Source organism: Macrotis lagotis, chromosome 4 (assembly GCF_037893015.1).
Source record: "Macrotis lagotis isolate mMagLag1 chromosome 4, bilby.v1.9.chrom.fasta, whole genome shotgun sequence".
Taxonomy (NCBI): domain Eukaryota; kingdom Metazoa; phylum Chordata; class Mammalia; order Peramelemorphia; family Peramelidae; genus Macrotis; species Macrotis lagotis.
The window spans coordinates 176,314,827-176,333,797 of NC_133661.1; the positions used below are offsets into that span (position 1 = coordinate 176,314,827).

The following is an 18,971-nucleotide window of genomic DNA, read 5'->3' on the forward strand; positions in this document are numbered from 1 at the left end:
GAAAGCTTAATGAGCAAGTTATTTTTCCTCATTTGTGATTAGTCTAAAGGTAAGTAATAATCTCCAGCCATATTTAAATTTGAATCTTTAAAGATAAAATGAGGCTTGATTAGTAGTAGATGGTACTGTGGCTAGATAACCAGATCTGGAGTCAGGAAGAACTGACTTTATATCTAGCCTCAGACACTTCCTAGCTGTGTGACTCTGGGCAAGTCATTTCACTTCCGTCTGCCTCAGGGTTTCCTTATCTGTCTAATGGGAACAATAATAGCACCTTCTTCACCAGGATTGTTGTGAGGATCAAATGAGAAAATAATGATAAAGTGCTTAGTCCAGGGCTGGGCACATGGCAAGCACTATATATGTAGCTCTTGCTATTTCTCCTTTAAAGGTAATATATAGAACATTTAACTCTGAAGTGTTGAATTAGTTTAAACTATCAGCAGCTTAATACTGTGTGGGATCAGAACCATGTGTCATAGCTTTGGATTTCCTTAAACAGAATAATCAGAAGACCCAGACCAGAGAACAAAAGAAGTTTATTTGCTCTTCAAGAAGAGGGTACAACCTCCATAACATGAATTGCAGCTCTAGGAGGAGGGCAAAATATGGAGGCCTGCAAGCCCCCTTTTACCCTAGTCCCTAAATTAGTCCCATCCCCCTGGCCCACTACCTATTGTCTAGATAATTGGGTTTACAATCTCTCCACAAATATCTAACTAATCAATGCAAAGCATTTCAAGCCCTATTTGCATAATTATTCAGATCCAGTTTTCTTTCCATATATGGGGTCAGTCAGCACAGTGTGGTATAATCTTTGTTACCACCTGACCTTGGACAAGTGGAAAGCAACTCCTGCTGACATGGCCTTGGGGAAAAGGAAGGGTCTTCAAAACCTTGAGGGAGGGAGACTTCACTTAGTTATATGCATCAGTCCCACCTCATGGAACTTACATTCCAAGAAAGATAGTACCTAAAGGGGGACCAAATGGGAGGGAGTGCAAGGGTACCCTCATAAAAGGAATGTGGAAGGTAAGGAGAGGGGAAAATTTGGATAAACCATGAAGGAGCCTTCACTTAGTTATAGTCCCACCCAAATACTAACCATTGCTTTAAAAAATGTTCTTTAAAGCTCCTCATCAGCTTCATTCCTAAAATTATTCTATGACAAAGAAACAAAACTTCCCCCTTTTGTTTTTGGTCCTTTTATTCAATTAAATAGATGAAAATGAATGTCAGACCAAGCCAGGAATCTGTGAAAATGGACGGTGCCTCAATACCAGAGGAAGTTACACCTGCGAGTGCAACGATGGCTTCACAGCCAGCCCTGCCCAGGACGAGTGCCTTGGTAAGTGGCTGGGCAGCGCTTTCCTAGCCATCTCAGCTAGCCAGGGACAGGTCTGGGCTGCTGAGGCAAACATGGGCTGAAGCTAAACTGTCTCTGAAAGCTGAAGTTTAAAACGTTTATATTTTGTAGATAATTCAGTCACTTTGTGAAAATCTACTGGGTTTAGCACTGCCTTGCCCTTTAATTCTTCCTTTGCTAATGGTATCATTGAATCATTTGATCAGAATTTCTTCCTAAATTTAAACTGCTTTCTTTGATCAGTGTCAGTTTCTCTGTGCTGCTCTGCATCTCTCTGTTGAGGCTTGATATAATGGTGATATTCCCTCTTTTCTAGGTGCAAATAGCTATAATACCTCTCAGGCTGAATCTGAAATCTGCCCCTTCCTGCTTTCTTACTGAATTTCTTGTTTCATTTGTTTTCCCTCAGACATCATCTTTTCTCTCTTGCTGCTGTTTCCAGCTTTTCACTCTCATTTCTTCTGGCCCAGGGTTAAGTATGCTTCCTTTTCATTTCTTTTGTTATTGTTTTTAATATCTGACTAAATTCCTGATATCCTGTGACTCTCATGAGATCACCACCACTAAAATAATCCCACCCTTCCCTCCTTCCCCCAATCCCCACCCCTACCCCAAAATATAATGTATCTTATAGACAACCGAGAAGGATACTGCTTCACTGAAGTTCTACAAAGCATGTGTCAGATTGGATCAAGCAACAGGAATCCGGTCACCAAGTCTGAATGTTGCTGTGATGGTGGGAGAGGCTGGGGCCCCCACTGTGAAATTTGCCCATTCCAAGGCACTGTAGCCTTTAAAAAACTTTGCCCTCATGGCCGGGGATTCATGACCAATGGAGCAGGTATTTAAATTCCTAAAGTATTATTTATCAGGAAATGTGTCTTTTTATGCTGTAGTTTTTTTTAAGACCAGCAGATGAGAAAATGGAAAGTAAAGCATGCAATAGACTTAATTGTAAATACAAAGTCAAGAAAATTTTTCCTTACAATTAATGTTTTAGGTATTTGGGAATCACATTGCTAAAAGAGCTAATGAGCACCTACTCTTTTATTTATTTATTTTTGCATATGAGCAGCCCTCAACTTTCAGAGAAATTGCATTCCTAATGTTTGTTTGGAAATCATAACTTAGAAAACCTTTTCACATAAAAACAGAGAAAAGCAGGGACCTGGTTTTACTATTTACCACTTATATGACCCTAAACAAGTTGTTTAATCTCTTTAGATTTCAGTTTTCTCAACTATAAAATGAGAGTGTTGACCTAGAGATAACCTTCAATTTTTTTCATCTCTAAATCGACAATCCTATGATCTTACTCTTCTAGGTTTATTCAAAAAACCTTAAAGTGTCTGTGCTGTGTTGCTCATCAGCAAGGAAAAAGGGTGGTAAATGATACTAATGTAATACTAATCATTAAACAAAGCATAAGAAAGTTTTTTTAATTTAACTTGAATACTGGCACTTAAAGATAGAAGTTGATGGATCTGACTAGTTTGCAAACATTCTAAAAGAGATATATTAATCTTTCAAGAACTTTAGGAAGTTGATGATTCTGATTTTTTAAGTATATTTAGCTTCATTACAAACTAGTTGATTTTCATTTTTCTCAAGTCAGTTGTACTATTAGTGTTGTTATGATTTTGATCTTCCATTTGGGTCATGGCAGGTCTCACAAATGGAATAAAATCAGAAGAAAGGATAGAAATTGTCTGAAGGAAACCAAGTAGAAGTTAAAGTGGAAATATGTGTCTATTGATGAGAAAGATATTGCCTGAGCTAGAATTAACAGATCAGATTGGTGAGAGATGGAAGAATGGGAAAGGAAGAAAGTTATGTATAAAATCTTCCTAGGACAAAAGAACAGAAAAGATAATCCGTTTGGTCATATGATTTTTCTCATCATCCACCGGGGTATATGTACATTTTCCCTAGGAGAGTTGTGTGTGAGGTGAGGTGATGGTTCTGTGTGAGGTGACCAGCTAGAGTGTAGAAGCCTTCAACTGAACATCTACCTCTAGCAAGAGGGTTTTTCCATATTTATAAGTCGGGTGCTCACCAAGAATACCTGTCTTTATATCCCAACCCAGTGAGCTCAGAAAATCCCTTGGAGATCAAACATGGTGGTGATGGGTAAATACACAAAGAGTTAATACTTAAACTCTCTGCTTATATTTTGTCAGATACACAAATTATAGCAGGTTCTGACTAGGATCACAGTCCAACTTACCCATTACTCTTGTCATACTCCACTTTCAGTGATCTGGACTCTAATCCCACTCTAGGTACTTGCTTAGCTATGTAACTGGGAAAGTCCCTTAATTGCTCAGAAACTCATTCTCCTCACCTGTAAAACCTTCTTCACAAGGCTGCCTCATAGAATGGAGAGGGACAATTTACATAAATTATTGAGTAGTATCCAAAGTACCTCATAAGCCTTCAGTTTTCCCCCAATATTATATAGAATTTTCACCTTAATTTTTATCCCTAATTTTAAAAATGGGATTTTTTTAAAAATCATAATCTGAATATACAGTACTGGGGGAAGTTGTACTTAGGATCACAGCGGGATAAGGATAGAATAGGATGTAATGGAAGTAGGGAAGCAAAGATCTTTAATACTGATTATCAATTTATTTTTCACTTTCACATCTGAATTTAAAAGTACTTATCTTAAGCTATTCATTCAAGATTCCTTATTGTATAAAGAAAATTATTTGCTTTCTTTTCAACCAGTTGTTCATTATTAACTGTTAAATTTACACTCTCCTTTCAATATTGATTTTTAGACATACAGTGTAGTTTCTTTAATATAAAATGCCAGTATAGTGCCAAATAGCCACTGACATTGTCCCATTTATGTTTTCTTTCTTCATTTCATCAAATTTCATTGATCATAGACATTGATGAATGCAAGGTAATTCATGACGTTTGCCGGAATGGAGAATGTGTCAATGAAAGAGGATCTTACCATTGCAACTGTAATACTGGCTACACTCCAGACATTACTGGCACCACCTGTGTAGGTAGGTGATTTTGTTACTGAGAATTCCCAAGTCTGTTCAAGTACAGAAAAAGAGACTAGGAACTTGAAAAAATAAAACAAATCTATTTCCCCTCCTTTATCTGGACTATTATTCCAATGCACATATGAGAGAGGAAAGTCATATAATATATAGAGAGAGCTGGGCCTGAAGGCAGGGTGACCTGAGTTCAAATTTGGACTCAAACACTTATGGACTATATGATACTGGCAAATCATTGAACTTCTCTTTACCTTAGTTTCCTTCTCTATAAAAAGAGATAATAACCCCTCCCTCCCAGGGTTGTTGTAAGGATCACATGGACTGTTTAAGAACATTTAGCACTGGCCTGGCACATAGTGGGGACTATAGAATCTCTTTTTTCCCTCCTTTTCTTCCTTTACTTTTTCCTTCATAAACTTTCATTCTGTTTATAGAGATTAAAAATTTAAACTGTTTTTCTTTAACAATAGATCTAAATGAGTGCAACCAAGCTCCCAAACCCTGCAACTTCATATGCAAAAACACAGAAGGCAGTTATCAGTGTTCATGTCCAAAAGGATACATCCTTCAGGAGGACGGAAGAAGCTGCAAAGGTAAAAATAGACATTTTTTTTCTTTGTTTCCCTTATTCTTTTATCTGCTACCTAAGCTCCATTCCCAGAGGCTGAGACTTATTGCTACTTCCTTGTATTCAAGTGGTGCTCCTCTGAGCTTACCTCCCATCCCCACCTCCTGTGACTGGTGGAGGGAGACCTGGAGGCAGGGAGTTCCCAGAGTGGCAGCTGCAGCACCTTCTGAATTTTCCATCAGTGATTCTGGGGGTTCTTGGAGCAGGGCAAGACCAGCCCAAGGCCAGTTCTCTTGGCTTTGGGTGGGGAATGGACTCATCTGATGGTCTTCCTACTTTGTCACTTTGTCAGCTGTTGTATTCATTCGAGGATTTTATTGAGTGTTTACAGTATGGCATTAGGATTTTATTGAGTGCTTATGGTAAAGCAGTAGAGAAAGAAGTATGTGACACATACATAGTTCTTGCTCTCTAGAAGCTTATAGTCTACTTGTAGTAAAACAAAGATCTATCTAATAACACTTTTTAGAATTTGGGGGGTGGCTAGGTGGCGCAGTGGATAGAGCACTGGCCTTGGAGTCAGGAGTACCTGGGTTCAAATCCGACCTCAGACACTTAATAATTACCTAGCCATGTGATCTTGGGCAAGCCACTTAACCCCATTGCCTTGAGAAATCTAAAATAAATAAAAAAAAATAAATAGAATTTGGGAAAACATTTTTATACATGAGTTCTTATTAAATCATCATGACGACCTGGTGAAGTAGGTACTGTTATCCTTACTTTGCATATAAGTATTCTGAGGCTGAGAGAAGTTAAATGACTTGTCCACAGTCACACAGGTAGTAAGTGACCACAACAAGATTTGAACTCAAGACTTCCTGACTCTATATCTAGAGTTCTATTGCCTATATCACTAGCACCTCCTACTTACATGAATTAGTTATATCAATAAAAGACCCTTTTTGGTTAAGTTTTAAAATGAGTTGGTAAGAAATGCAATTTAAAGCATCTCTGAGGTACCATCTTGCACCTATCAGATTGATCGATATGACCAGAAAGGACAATGATCAATATTGGAAGGGATGTGGGAAATCTGGGACACTAATACATTGTTGGTGGAGCTGTGAACTCATCCAACCTTTCTGGAGAGCAATTTGGAATTGCACCCAAAAGGCAATAAAGATGTGCATACCCTTTGATCAGCAATACCACTACTGGGTATATACCCTGAAGAGATCATGAAAAAGGGTAAAAACATCACTTGTACAAGAATATTCATAGCAGCCCTTTTTGTAGTTGCAGAGAATTAGAAATCGAATGAATTTCCATCATTTGGGGAATGGCTGATCAAATTGTGGCATATATACATTATGGAACACTATTGTTCTATTAGAAACCAGGAGGGATGGGAATTCAGGGAAGCCTGGAGGGATTTGTATGAACTGATGCTGAGCGAGATAAGCAGAACCAGAAGAACATTGTACACCCTAACAGCAACATGGGGGTGATGATCAATCTTAATGGACTTGCTCATTCCATCAGTGCAATAATCAGTGACAGCTTTAGGGTATCTGCAATGGAGAATACCATCTGTATCCAGAGAAAGACTGTGGAGTTTAAACAAAGACCAAAGACTACTACCTTCAACTTAAAAAAAAATTGTCTTATGTACTATATAATTTTGCTATCTCTAATATTTTATTTTTTCCTCAAGTATATGATTTTTCTCTCAACACATTCAATTTTGATCAGGGTATAGCATGGAAACAATGTAAAGATTATCAAACTGCCTTCTGTAGGAGGGGTAGGGGGAGGAAGGGAGGGGAAAAATTGTAAAATTCAAAACCTTACAAAAAATGATAGGTAGAAACTGCTATTGTATATAATTGGAAAACAAATAAAATATTTTTTTAAAAAATGAGTTGGTAGAAAGTAAATGCTGTAAGAAAGAAACCAAACATTGGGGAGATAAGTGTGAATCAAAATGGTTGGGGGAGGGGAGTTTCATGAAAGGAGGCAGAGATTGAACTTGAACCTGAATGAGGGGTAGGATTTGAACAGGGTTAGGTGTTGGAAACAGCAAAAATAAAGAAAGCTTTATGAATATTATTAGTGATATGCTATGGTTCTATATCTCTATTGTTTAAAAGAAACCAATGAGTTACCTTTCTTATGTCTTTGCCTGTCAGCTTCAGAGTACCAGGGGAATTGAACTTTGCTGGTTTAGGGAGAGGATATGGAGATTTAGGAAAAATGAGAGTTGGGCAAGGTAGTGGAATAATAAGGATTCTAGAAGCAGGATCCCCCACTACCACCACAATCACCAGCAGTATATATTCTTCTTACAATCAGAAACAATTTGATTAGGTAATTAGAAGAAGCCATAACAAAGTTAACATCAGGCATTTAGCCTTCACACTCAAACATAGAAGGGAAACCTGTTTGGGAGAAAATAATGAAAGTTCTTAGAAAGATGCACATTTATTTCTTTGCTGGCTGAGAAATCACATAGCTAGAATCAGAAGTTGACATAATTATAACTGAGTACATGACAATTTTACTTGCATTTAGATTTTTTAAAAAAAGATAATAGAGAGACACAAAGGTGCCTGAATGTATATAGAATTCTGCTTTGTGATGTAGAACTGAAGGAGATTACATATTTGCAGATAATATTAATTCCATAAAAAGCTGGAATCAAGAATGAGCACAGCATGTTCAGGGACCTATAAGGAACCTTGTCTGACTGAGGTGTAGAATATTTGGATTGGGGAAAATATGAGATTGAATGAAAAATTCTCCCATGAAGAGCACATTATTAAAAAGCAGCACTATTATATTTGCCAGTGAAAGTCCCTTCTTAACTTTCTTCCTGGTTGCTCAATTTTGTTCCATTTGAAGAGGAATTCTTTTATATATATATATATATATATATATATATATATATATATATATATATATATATACTATTTGTTTTTCCAACAACATGCAACGGCAGCCTTGACCAATCATCCCTTCTGCAAGGTTCTGAGCCCCACACCTCTCTCCTTTCCTCCTCCCCCCCAGAAAGAAATCTGATATAGGTTCTACACTGACAACCATGCTAAACAATAGACCCATATCAAACATATTGTGAGAGAAGAACCAAATCCAAATGGAAGAAAGAAAATGTAAATGAGGGAAAAAATTACATAATACACAAGACAACCTTCAAAAATTGAAGATAATAAACATTTTGCCTTCATTTAAACTCCACAGTTCCTTCTCTGGATATGAATGGTATTTTCGATCATAGGTCTTTTTAAATTGTCTTTGTTTATTGTACTGTTGAAATGAACAAGTCCTTCATAGTTGCTTATCCTCCCATGTTGCTGTTAGTGTATATAACATAACTAAGTTCTACTCATTTCACTCCACATCAATTCATGCAAGTCTTTCCAGGCTTTTGAAGGGGAATTCTTGACAGGAAAAATCAGCTTTTTAAATGATGTCATTTGGATAGATTAAAAACAGCATACTGGAATGAACCAAGAAGATTGATTTCATGGATTTGGGGATCTCTTTTTATTTTTTTTAAATTTTTATTTATTTAAGGCAATGAGGTTTTAAGTGACTTGCCCAAGGTTACACAACTAGGCAATTATTAAGTGTCTGTCTTTTTATCTTTTGACAGAATTTATTGCTCAGTTATTCTGGAAACATCAAAATTCTTAAGATTTGTCTTTGTTTCAGTTTATACTTTACCTTACTGCCTTGAGATCATAGACTCTAGGGTTTGGGTTTTTTTTGTTTGTTTGTTGTTGTTTTGCTTGCTAATCTATTGGATGAATTCTGGTCAGTGGAATTTTGATACTTGAAAATCAGAATGATTCCCCATGGTTATTCCTGTATTTTTGCATTTGTATTGTAAGCTAAAATCAAGGATGTCTCTTGTTGTCTTCTAGATCTTGATGAATGTGCAACTAAGCAACATAATTGTCAGTTCCTTTGTGTTAACACCATTGGAGGCTTCACATGCAAATGTCCACCTGGGTTTACCCAACATCATACAGCTTGTATTGGTAAGTGGCACTGAAAGAACTTTTGAATAATTTTAAGATTTTCTTTTTTACTATTCTCTAGTCTGAAGACAAGACAAATTAAAATGAGAAAAATAGGTTTGTGAATATGTTTGTTGACAAATAGCAGGTTTGTTTCATCTTCTAAAGTGACTTTAGTTCTTATTGTATTTGAAATTCTTCTTTGAAGAGCTGGAAAAATCCACACTTTCATCTTTTTTTCTTTTAGATAACAACGAATGTACCTCTGAAGTCAACCTTTGTGGAGCCAAGGGTGTTTGTCAGAACACTCCTGGAAGCTTCACTTGTGAATGTCAAAGGGGCTTTTCATTGGATCAGAGTGGAGCCAGCTGTGAAGGTAATGAGAGAGAAACATGCAGACAGACCATTTATGTGAGCAAGGGACAATAAAGCCAGGAGTGGAGGAGATAGCACAGAGACTGCATATCAATCAGTTTTATATCATTATCATTGTCAATCATCATCATTCTTTGTCATTGGACATTTTATGAAACATCCTACACTTGCCACACTTATGAGCACTGTGGAATAGTGACATTTCATGTGGAAAGTGAGAGGTCTTTCGCTGACTAAAAATAAACCTCCCATAAGTGGAGATTTATTCTGTTTGAATTAGCTTTTTCTCAGGATACCGTAAGTATTACTCTTTCCCATTAAAGGACAAATCTTTACAAGTTTCTTCCAATGGAAAGTAACACACATTCAGGAAAAACTGAATACCCAGATTCTTTAATTTGACCCAATAATTTTCTAGTGGAAAGGCAGCATGATGTAGGTCACTAGAAAGCCAACCTCAAAGTCAGGAAGACTTGAGTTCAAAACCTTGTTCTAATACATAGTTTTTCACTCTGGGCAAACCTCTTAGCTCACATGGTACCTAAAACTATAAAACACAGTGTTGACTGTGCTATAGAGGAAATTTCTTCAATGGGAATTCCCTACAGCTATAACATCACAAGTCTAATCCTCCACTCTCACCTACCCTCCCAAATGCTAGTGCTCATGTCCATAAGACTAGGGATTCTTTTGTGAGGACAAGACCCGAAAAGCTATGCATAGAATCATAAGTTTAGGTCTGGAATGGACATAAGAATATCTATGGTTACTTGCTTGCTAAGGCTTGGTTAAGATTTATAGTGAAACCTCAGCATACTCCAGAACAGAGCAAGCAAAAACGAGTGCTATGAGACTAGACTGTGATGTAATCCAGCTTCTCTGAACTGGCTTCTTGTTTGATTACTATTCCTGAAGGAATGTGTCTTTTGAGACACTAAACAGTTGAACAAATTCTATTAATCACTGCTCTTTTTAGATGGTGATTCCTATTCTACAAATGAAAAAATGCCTCCTGTTTACCATATTGAAAGTAAAACTGTTTACAAAAACCCAAGTGATCATAGATTTAGAACTGAGAGGTGCCTCAGAGCCTTCTAGTCTTTTAACTATCATTTTATAGTTGAAGTAACTGAGTCCCAGGGAGGTTAAGTGAGGTCACACAGGTAGTCTGATAGGAAGAATAAATATACAAAATGTCTAACTGCAGAACTCTGTTTCTAATAGATAACAATGAAAAGCTAAGCTTAGAATTCTGATCTTAATCCTGTAAGCATTAAGGAGCCTTTGAAATTTTTGAATAAAGGATTGACATGATGAAAAGGCAATATTAATCTGCCAATGGAATATAATCTGGATTGGATGATGTGAAAGACCGAGTGTCTAGTTAAAAATCTTTTCCTTGATATTTTAAAGGATCTGTGATTTCTTCTTCTAGATGTGGATGAGTGTGAGGGAAATCACCGGTGCCAGCATGGTTGCCAAAACATCATTGGAGGATACAGGTGTAGCTGCCCTCAGGGATATCTCCAGCACTACCAGTGGAACCAGTGTGTTGGCAAGTATTTTTTTTTAATCTGTTAACAAGATAAATTGAAGATAATATTTGCAAGTTAAAAAGACCCTTTTTCCTTGTTGAATACTCAGGTCTTTAAAACTACCCAAATGAAGAATATAAATGAACATAACCATTAGAAGAATAGCAAAATAGAAAATGGGGGTTGTTTAAAAATGGACTTCATGTACCAGTCTTGGAATCTTCTTCAAACACCTTGCCTTCTGCTTCTGCTCCATTGTTGGGAATAGTCCTAAATCATTTCAGAGAGTGGGAAAAAAGGTTCTTACATCTCTTTTTAGTCCATTTCATTCCTTTTAGTTTTTAGGTCTTCTTTTAACCATTTACTTGTTCTCCTCATGGGTGAGCCTATGCTGTTTCTTATTCAAATGTATCAACCAATAAGTACCTTTAACACTTAAGTCCTGGAGACTTAAGATCATAGAATTTAGGATTGGAAGGGATCTTGTAGATCATCTAGACTAGCTTTTTCATTTTACAGATAAGGAAACTTAGGCCTAGAAAAGGTTAGTGAATTTCCCAAGGTCATAAAGTTAGTAAGAAGCAACACCAATAATTGAGTATAGCTTCCCTGAGTTCAATTATAGTTTTCTTTCTTCTATGCCTCAGTGCCATCTCCAAAGACTGGAAAGCTTTAAGGACAGAGACAAATAGCTATAGAAGGATTTTTCAAGAATACTACAATCTTCCAGTAAAGGAAATCAATAAACTCCCCATTTAAATTTGGTATTGTGTTATTTGTCATTTTCTGACAAATTAAAGCAATAGAAAAATGATTTCTTCTGATGTAAATTACATAATATTAGCATTTTTAGATGTTGAAGGACCTTCAAACTGAAGCTTGAATAGGAGTTTAATACCCTGCCCAAAGTTACAAAATCAATAAGACTAATAAATAGGACAGACACTAGAATGTAGTTGTTCTAATTGTCTGTCTACATGTTCTTTCTGCTGTACTCTCTCTCCCCCAAGAAGTGATATCCATTCATAAAATGAGCATTTATTGAACTCCTTCACATCTTGGAGATCACTACTTTTAAAATTATCCCTACTTCTCAAATAGCCACCATTTCACAAATCACATTTACCATGCTCTAAGAGGCTGTCAGAATTATTTTATTTCTCAAAATTTATTTTTTAATCTTTTTTCTTACTTAGTTTTCATATCATATGATGGAATAATGAAATGACTAAAATAACTAGTCCTGGTAAAATTTAACTTTAACAATTCTTTGCTTGGATTTTTGTTTTTTCTTAGCATTTTATAAAAAAACCCTTTGCTTATTAAGTATAGTTTGAGTAATATTTTGGTTTTAATTATTAAACTTTTTAGTCATATAAATAGCTCTAATGGTCCTTTGAACAGGGCTGCTCACTTATAATAGACAGAATTTCTAATCTGAACAGAACCTCAGACAACATCTATTCAACCTGTACGTGAAAAAAAAAATCATCCCTCCTCCCTACCCCACCCCCCAAGTCCTAGCCTAGTGGTCTAGATTCTATTTGAAGACTCCAGTGGCAGAAAAAAATAAAGGGTATGCGTAACTATAAATCATAAATGTATTTCTACAACAATCCTTTCCCCAACATGGTAACCTGGTCCATAACTCTTATGAGAGAGGAAATTTGATCAAGGAGACAGTTTAGTAACTGTCAAAAAAGGTTACTTTAGCAATTTCCAAGGTAGGCTGTCACTTCTGGACAACTGTAATTGTTTGGGGATTTTCCTTTGTATTAAGACAAAAACAAACAGCAACTTATATACTAATTCTGTTCTCTGAGGTCAAGAAAAGTAAGCTTTGTTTTTTTCTCTTCCCCATGAAAGCCTTCAAGTCTTTAAAAAACTGACAACTTATCTTGTCCTCATTAAATCTTCCCTTTACCAGGCTGAGCACCTGCCAGTGCATGGCAGGGTTCCAGTGTTCTAAACAGCCTCGTCATAATTTTCTGTACATATGTCAACTTGCCTATGCTTCTTTAAAATGTGGCAACTAAATTTACCTATGGTCCTCCAGGTGTGTTTTATCCAAGGCAATGCACATATTCCTTTGTTTGGATACTGTTTCTATTAATGAAGGCTACAATGCTAGTTATTTGGCACATGTGGTTTTGGCCCAAATAAACCTTTAGCCCTTTACAAACAATAGATCTTTTCCACTTATGTTGTTTTCTAAACAGGCCTTCCCCATTTTGCTACTTTTGAAGTGGATTTTATGAATGTACATAGAAACTTAAATTCACCCCTCTTAAATTTCATCATATATTAGACTCATACCATTGTTTTAGCTAATTAAGTTCTATTTTGAACTTGATTATCACCCAGTGAATTAGCTATCCTTCCCAGCTAAAGATCATCTAAAGATCTTATAATCATGCCATCCATACCTTGATTAAAAACATTGAACAGAATAGGGATAAGGGCTTTTTCTTGTCTTATTTCTGTAGGAAATTACTTTCCAGATTAACAGTGGATTCAGTAATTAACTATTCCTTAAGTTCAACCATCCATCTAGTAATATCCAAATCTGCCAAATTGTAGTATCATTTACAGATATCCTTCTGTCTTGTTCACAAGAGTATCTTGACTTTTTCAAGTGCTCTGGTGAAATAACCAAGTCCATGACATTTCCTTGATTGAACAGTCTGATCAGCCTGTCAAATTATAAAGAATTTAGCTCTTTACAAATCAATTCTAACAGTTTTATGAAAACACAATACAAATATTATTATCCCTGTGGTACCTGAGGCTCAAAAATCATCTCTTGGGTTCCCTTTTTCTCTCTGTAGCTTCAGGTCTCAGTCTTTGAAGTTTAAATTTGATTCAAAGTGGACTCTGATACAGCTTTTAATTAGGTATGGCCTTGCAATGTAACAGAATCTGAGAGCTGAGAAGACCATTTGGTACAAATTATAAATCTCTGATCCTTTGAATCTATAACATAAAAACAATTCTTCCTACAAATAGAATTTACAAATAGAAAAAGAATTCTACCTGACAAAGAAGAGTACTTTAACCTCTGCATGAGACACCATGGCACAGTGTAAAGAATCTTGAATTTAGAGTTAGAGGGCTTTGATTCTAATTCAAGATTCATTATAATATACCACTTTAGAGGTCAAGTAGTTTAAATATTATCATCCCGATTGTGCAAATATGGAAAAGAAATCTCAGAGAGATTATATTATTTTCCCAGAACTAAATAGTTGAGGTTTCTCAGACCCCAAATAAAAACCCATATTTCTGGAAGTTTAATAGATGTGTCACTATATTACAATGGCTTTGTATATTTGACCATGTGTGTTCCCTTGAAAATGAACCAAAGTACTTATTTTTTTCTAATTAAACTTTATTTTTTTAATCAATGAAAATCTGCTTTCTCTCCCTCTCACTCCCTTCCCACTCCCTCATTGAAAAAAAGAAAGAAAAACAGAGCCCCTGTTACACAGGCATATAGTTAAACAAAACAAAATGCCATATTGTCCATGTTCAAAAATGTCCCAATCTGCATTTTTTGTCCATATTCTCTATGGCAGGAGAAGAACTGAATACATGTGTTAAGAAATATCTTAACATCGTGTTTATTGTCTTCTGAAGGTTTTCTGCCAATCCTGAAGTTCACCGTGGATTTTTAAGTGGAATAATTTTTCTAAAAGAATGGAAGACTCAGAGTCTTTAATCTTCATGGTGGCTTGAAACAGCTCATTACCTTCAGATTTAATGTATATCCCCAGTTCTGCAGAATCTGTCTGTCTTGTGTGCTTTTCCCAGAGCACTACAGTCTCCCCTTAGTTTCTCTACACCACACCAAACTCTGCAGACAATGCAGATGTTCTTGGCAGGGGAACATCTTAGCACAGGACATGCCAGAAGGCACTGACTCATTCCCAGAGCTTCCACCTGGAAGACAAGGGCCTGGACAATGTTTTGCAGATTTTTGAGAGAAATTACAAGTGTAGTAGGCCCTGTCTTTAGAATACTAGCAAGTGTATGTGGGCAGGCCTCTGTCGGGAGGTACACTTTGAAAAGGATCATGAGGAATGCAACTTTCTTGAATATCATTGGTTTAGTTGTCCCATTTTTTTTTCATTATAGGAAAACTAAAGAATAAGTGAATACTATATGATGTGAAGTTCTTCTCATTCCAATTATATAAGATAGCATTAAAAATTTCCTTTTATGTATTATTTGTTTGTTCTTTTTTATTTTTTATTTTCTTTTATTGAATCAATATGTGATAAAGATTTTACATTTGATATGTTCAGATGGAAAAAGACATTATAGATGCTTCATAATGAAAATCTCATTGTCAAAAATTAAAACATTTGGAACCCAATTGAGGGAGGAAAGTGACTATAAACCACTTTGATACTGTCACCCCCCCAAGTCCCTAACTTACTGTTCCCCTTGCCCCATTCATACTACTTCCATCCAGACTTAGCTTCTAATGGGTTAATGTGGAAGCTGATGTGCCAGTAGCAAGAGACTTAGTCAGATTTTGCTCTTTTCCCTTGTGGGGGTACCTGAAAAAAGTCATTGACATGTGTTGATTTTTTTTCCCATTGAAATAAGCATGATGTAAAAACAAGAAAAAAATTAATGAACAATCTTTTTTTACAACCCGAAAAGTTCTATCCTCTTGCTGTAACCAGATCAAAAATATTCCACTTCAAATTGATGGAAACTACCATTCAGGGAAGCTTAAAATTCATTCTTAGAATAAATAAATAAATGAGTTCTTATTATATAAATACTATCTCAGAAGCTAATAATGATAAGCACTGGGTATACAAATAGAAAATCAAGATATTTCTCATTGAGTTCACAGTCTAATAAGAGGAAACAACCCACATAAAAGAGGGTTTCAAGTCATTTTGGAAAGACCCACTGGACCGACCATATGGAATAGCTTCAAAGTTCATGATGATACATCTTCTTTAGTGTCATTTCCACAGATTTATTTTATATGTCAAGGAATTTGGGGATAAGAACCTTCATTTTTGGTTTTTCAGTAGTTGTGACTGCTGAGAAATTTGAGACTACAGCACCTGCAAGGACTGTTGTCAAGTTTTTCCCCAAGAATTTCTCCCCTAAATGCTGATTTTGGGCACTGAGATTGAAGCAGGGTATTTATCTGTGAATGCTATGGGTCATTTCCATTGAGCAAAACTGAAAGATGGAATGACTTTTGATGGAAGGCTGTCCATAGGGAAATTGCTTTCTGCAGTGCAATGTACAGTGGGCCCACAGATCAATTGTTTTGTTGCAAATAAAATAAAAATGAATGTAAAAAATTATAAATTATACATTATTTAATTGAATTCATACTTCACCACCCTTCTCTTCTTCAGATGTCATATGGCATTAGAAAAAGAAAAGATATCAAATCATTAGAAATATGACTATGTAATAAAAATATGACTTTTCCTCTAGATGAAAATGAATGTCTCAGTGCACACATATGTGGAGGAGCCTCCTGCCACAACACTCTGGGAAGCTACAAATGCATGTGTCCCACTGGATTCCAGTATGAGCAATTTAGTGGAGGATGCCAGGATGTCAATGAATGTGGCTCGGCTCAGGCCCCATGCAGCTATGGGTGCTCCAATACGGAAGGAGGATACTTGTGTGGCTGTCCACCAGGCTACTTCAGAATTGGCCAAGGGTAAGTGCTCACTTTTCTGTCATTTAAAATTATATCACTTTAATTGTGGTTAGGTAAACTCAGATCTTGATTACATGTATGCTGATGGAGAACATCATAACCATCATATCACTTTACGCTTAACTTTGGAAGTACAGCTGGTGGCAGGGTGTTTGGAGCATTAAAAGTAATGCTCTAGGGCAGCTAGGTGGTGTAGTAGATAAAGCACTGGCCCTGGAGTCAGGAGTACCTGAGTTCAAATCTGATCTCAGACACTTAATAATTACCTAGCTATGTGGCCTTGGGCAAGCCACTTAACCCTGTTTGCCTTGCAAAAAAAAAAAAAACCCTAAAAAAAAGTATTGCTCTAAGGAAGACAAGTTCAAATCCTTCTTCAAACTAACAGGAAGTTATATGATCCTAGGTAATTCACTTAACTTTCAAAGTCTCAGTTTCCTCATTTTTAAAATAAGGGGATTTCTTTCTAGTTCTAAAATGATAATCCTAAAATGTTTTTATTCTTATGAAGATAGGTGTCCAGTTCTGTGAATTTTGTTGTTGAGAGACAGCTTCATGATCCAGTTTCTTCATCTTAAGCACCTGTTCTATGCCCCCATTTTGTAATAGAACGTCTCCTCAAATCATTATGGACAACAAACTGAAGTAGAGCTAGGTTCATGCTGCACATTTGCTGATTTGTGTCTTCTACAGGGCTGAGATTGTTTGGATATGACATTTTTCATTAAGTGAAAAAATTTTCTGCTTCTGAGCTGATACAAAAATCACACCTGCCAGTGTGATATAATAGGGTAGAATGCTAAACTCTTGAGTCAGGAAGATGGGCTTTGAATCCTGCTTCACTTAGGTGTGTAGCCCTGGGCAAATAATTTAATTTTTCTGGTCTTCAATTTAATCTATAAAATGAGAGGATTGGATGCCATCCTAGATATTCTTTCCAGCTCTAAATCTTTGATCTTATCATCCATCTTATGATCACATAAAAATATAAGCAGGTTTTAAATTTTAAATTTGAATATTTGAATATGAGAAATTATAAAAATTAACATTTTTGAATGATAGTTATAGTGGTTTAACCAAGTTATTAATTTTTTTCATTAGTTTGTATTTTAATTTTATTTTTATATGGCCTGGAGGATGAGAGAATAATAATTTCTCTATGAGGCCTTTTTCCTACTAAAGGGATCCATTCCTTGAGAACCTGTGGCTTAAGAAATATAAAGACAAAGTTCTTCCTTGCACTTTAGTTGGCCTTGAGAGGGAAAGAAAGAGTTCTTATTTTAAATTGGGAACACTCTGACATTTTTGTTTAAAACAGCAGAATATTCTTACCCGGGTGGTCTTTGGTTTTTTGACACACTGTTATCAAGTGGTTCATAGAATTGAAGGTGAAAGAATATTTTTTTTTGTTTGATGAGCATCCCACAAAATGACAGCGCCTAGACAGTGATTCCCAGATGTTTGTGTCCAGTCTTCAGAAGCTTTCTATTTTGCATAAGTTTGATGCCAAAAACATTTTCCCAGCTGAGATTAAGGCTTTCTTACTTGGTCACTGGCCAGTGAATTTTAGTAGCCATGCTTCTTGAGGGAGATACTCCTGGGACATGGAAACACTAGAAATGGGGTCCTGAGAAAGGAAGCCAAGGTTACCTAATCGGATTTTATTAAGTTTAACATGCAACTCTATTAAATATGTCTGCACCCCCACATAGAGTGTGAAACCTTTATATTACTGTTGTCACATGGTTTATATAGAAATATAAAGAAAGAAATCTCTAGACTAGAACAGCAAGGAGGTTGTTGATGAAACAGCAAAGCACAAATTCTTTCCTATCATCCCTCTCTGGGCTCTAAGGTACCAAGAAGTGGGGAATGGATTATGGAAAACTGGCTATCTCCCTATATCTCTCACCTCCCTTTTGTGGCAAAACTTCCTGAGAAAACCATCTACAATCAGTGCTTCCTCTTCCTCTTCCTCTTTTCTCATTGAATTACAAATTTTGGTGTATTTTGGCTTCAAACCTCATCATTTAACTGAATGAAGCAACCGGTGACCCAGTGAATAGAGTGCTGGACCTTTAATAAGAAAGATCTGAGTTCAAATGTGCCTTCACACTCTCTGGATATGTGACTCTGGGCAAATCATTAACCTCTGTTCTGTCAGCCTCAGTTCCCTCAACTGTAAAATGGAAATTATAATTGTATCTGTCTGGCAGGGTTGTACTAAGGATCAAAAGAAATGATATTTATAAAAAGTGCTTAGTACTAACAGGCCCTGGAACATGGTATACAGGTACTATTCACATATTTGTTCCTTTCCCCTAAAACTAACTTTTCCAAATTAATCAGTCACCTCTTAC

The 18,971-nt window shown here is 36.2% G+C and overlaps 1 protein-coding gene across 1 annotated transcript in view; it reads left to right on the forward strand.

Annotated features, from left to right (window-relative positions):
* Positions 1-18,971, forward strand: part of FBN1 (fibrillin 1) — a 306,997-nt gene that overhangs the window by 279,743 nt on the left and 8,283 nt on the right. Inside the window, exons 56-63 of the mRNA XM_074234744.1 lie at positions 1,223-1,348; positions 2,001-2,207; positions 4,264-4,389; positions 4,860-4,982; positions 8,905-9,021; positions 9,248-9,376; positions 10,811-10,930; positions 16,383-16,614. Of these exons, the coding sequence (XP_074090845.1) occupies positions 1,223-1,348; positions 2,001-2,207; positions 4,264-4,389; positions 4,860-4,982; positions 8,905-9,021; positions 9,248-9,376; positions 10,811-10,930; positions 16,383-16,614 (1,180 nt within the window). The remainder of the gene's footprint in view (positions 1-1,222; positions 1,349-2,000; positions 2,208-4,263; positions 4,390-4,859; positions 4,983-8,904; positions 9,022-9,247; positions 9,377-10,810; positions 10,931-16,382; positions 16,615-18,971) is intronic.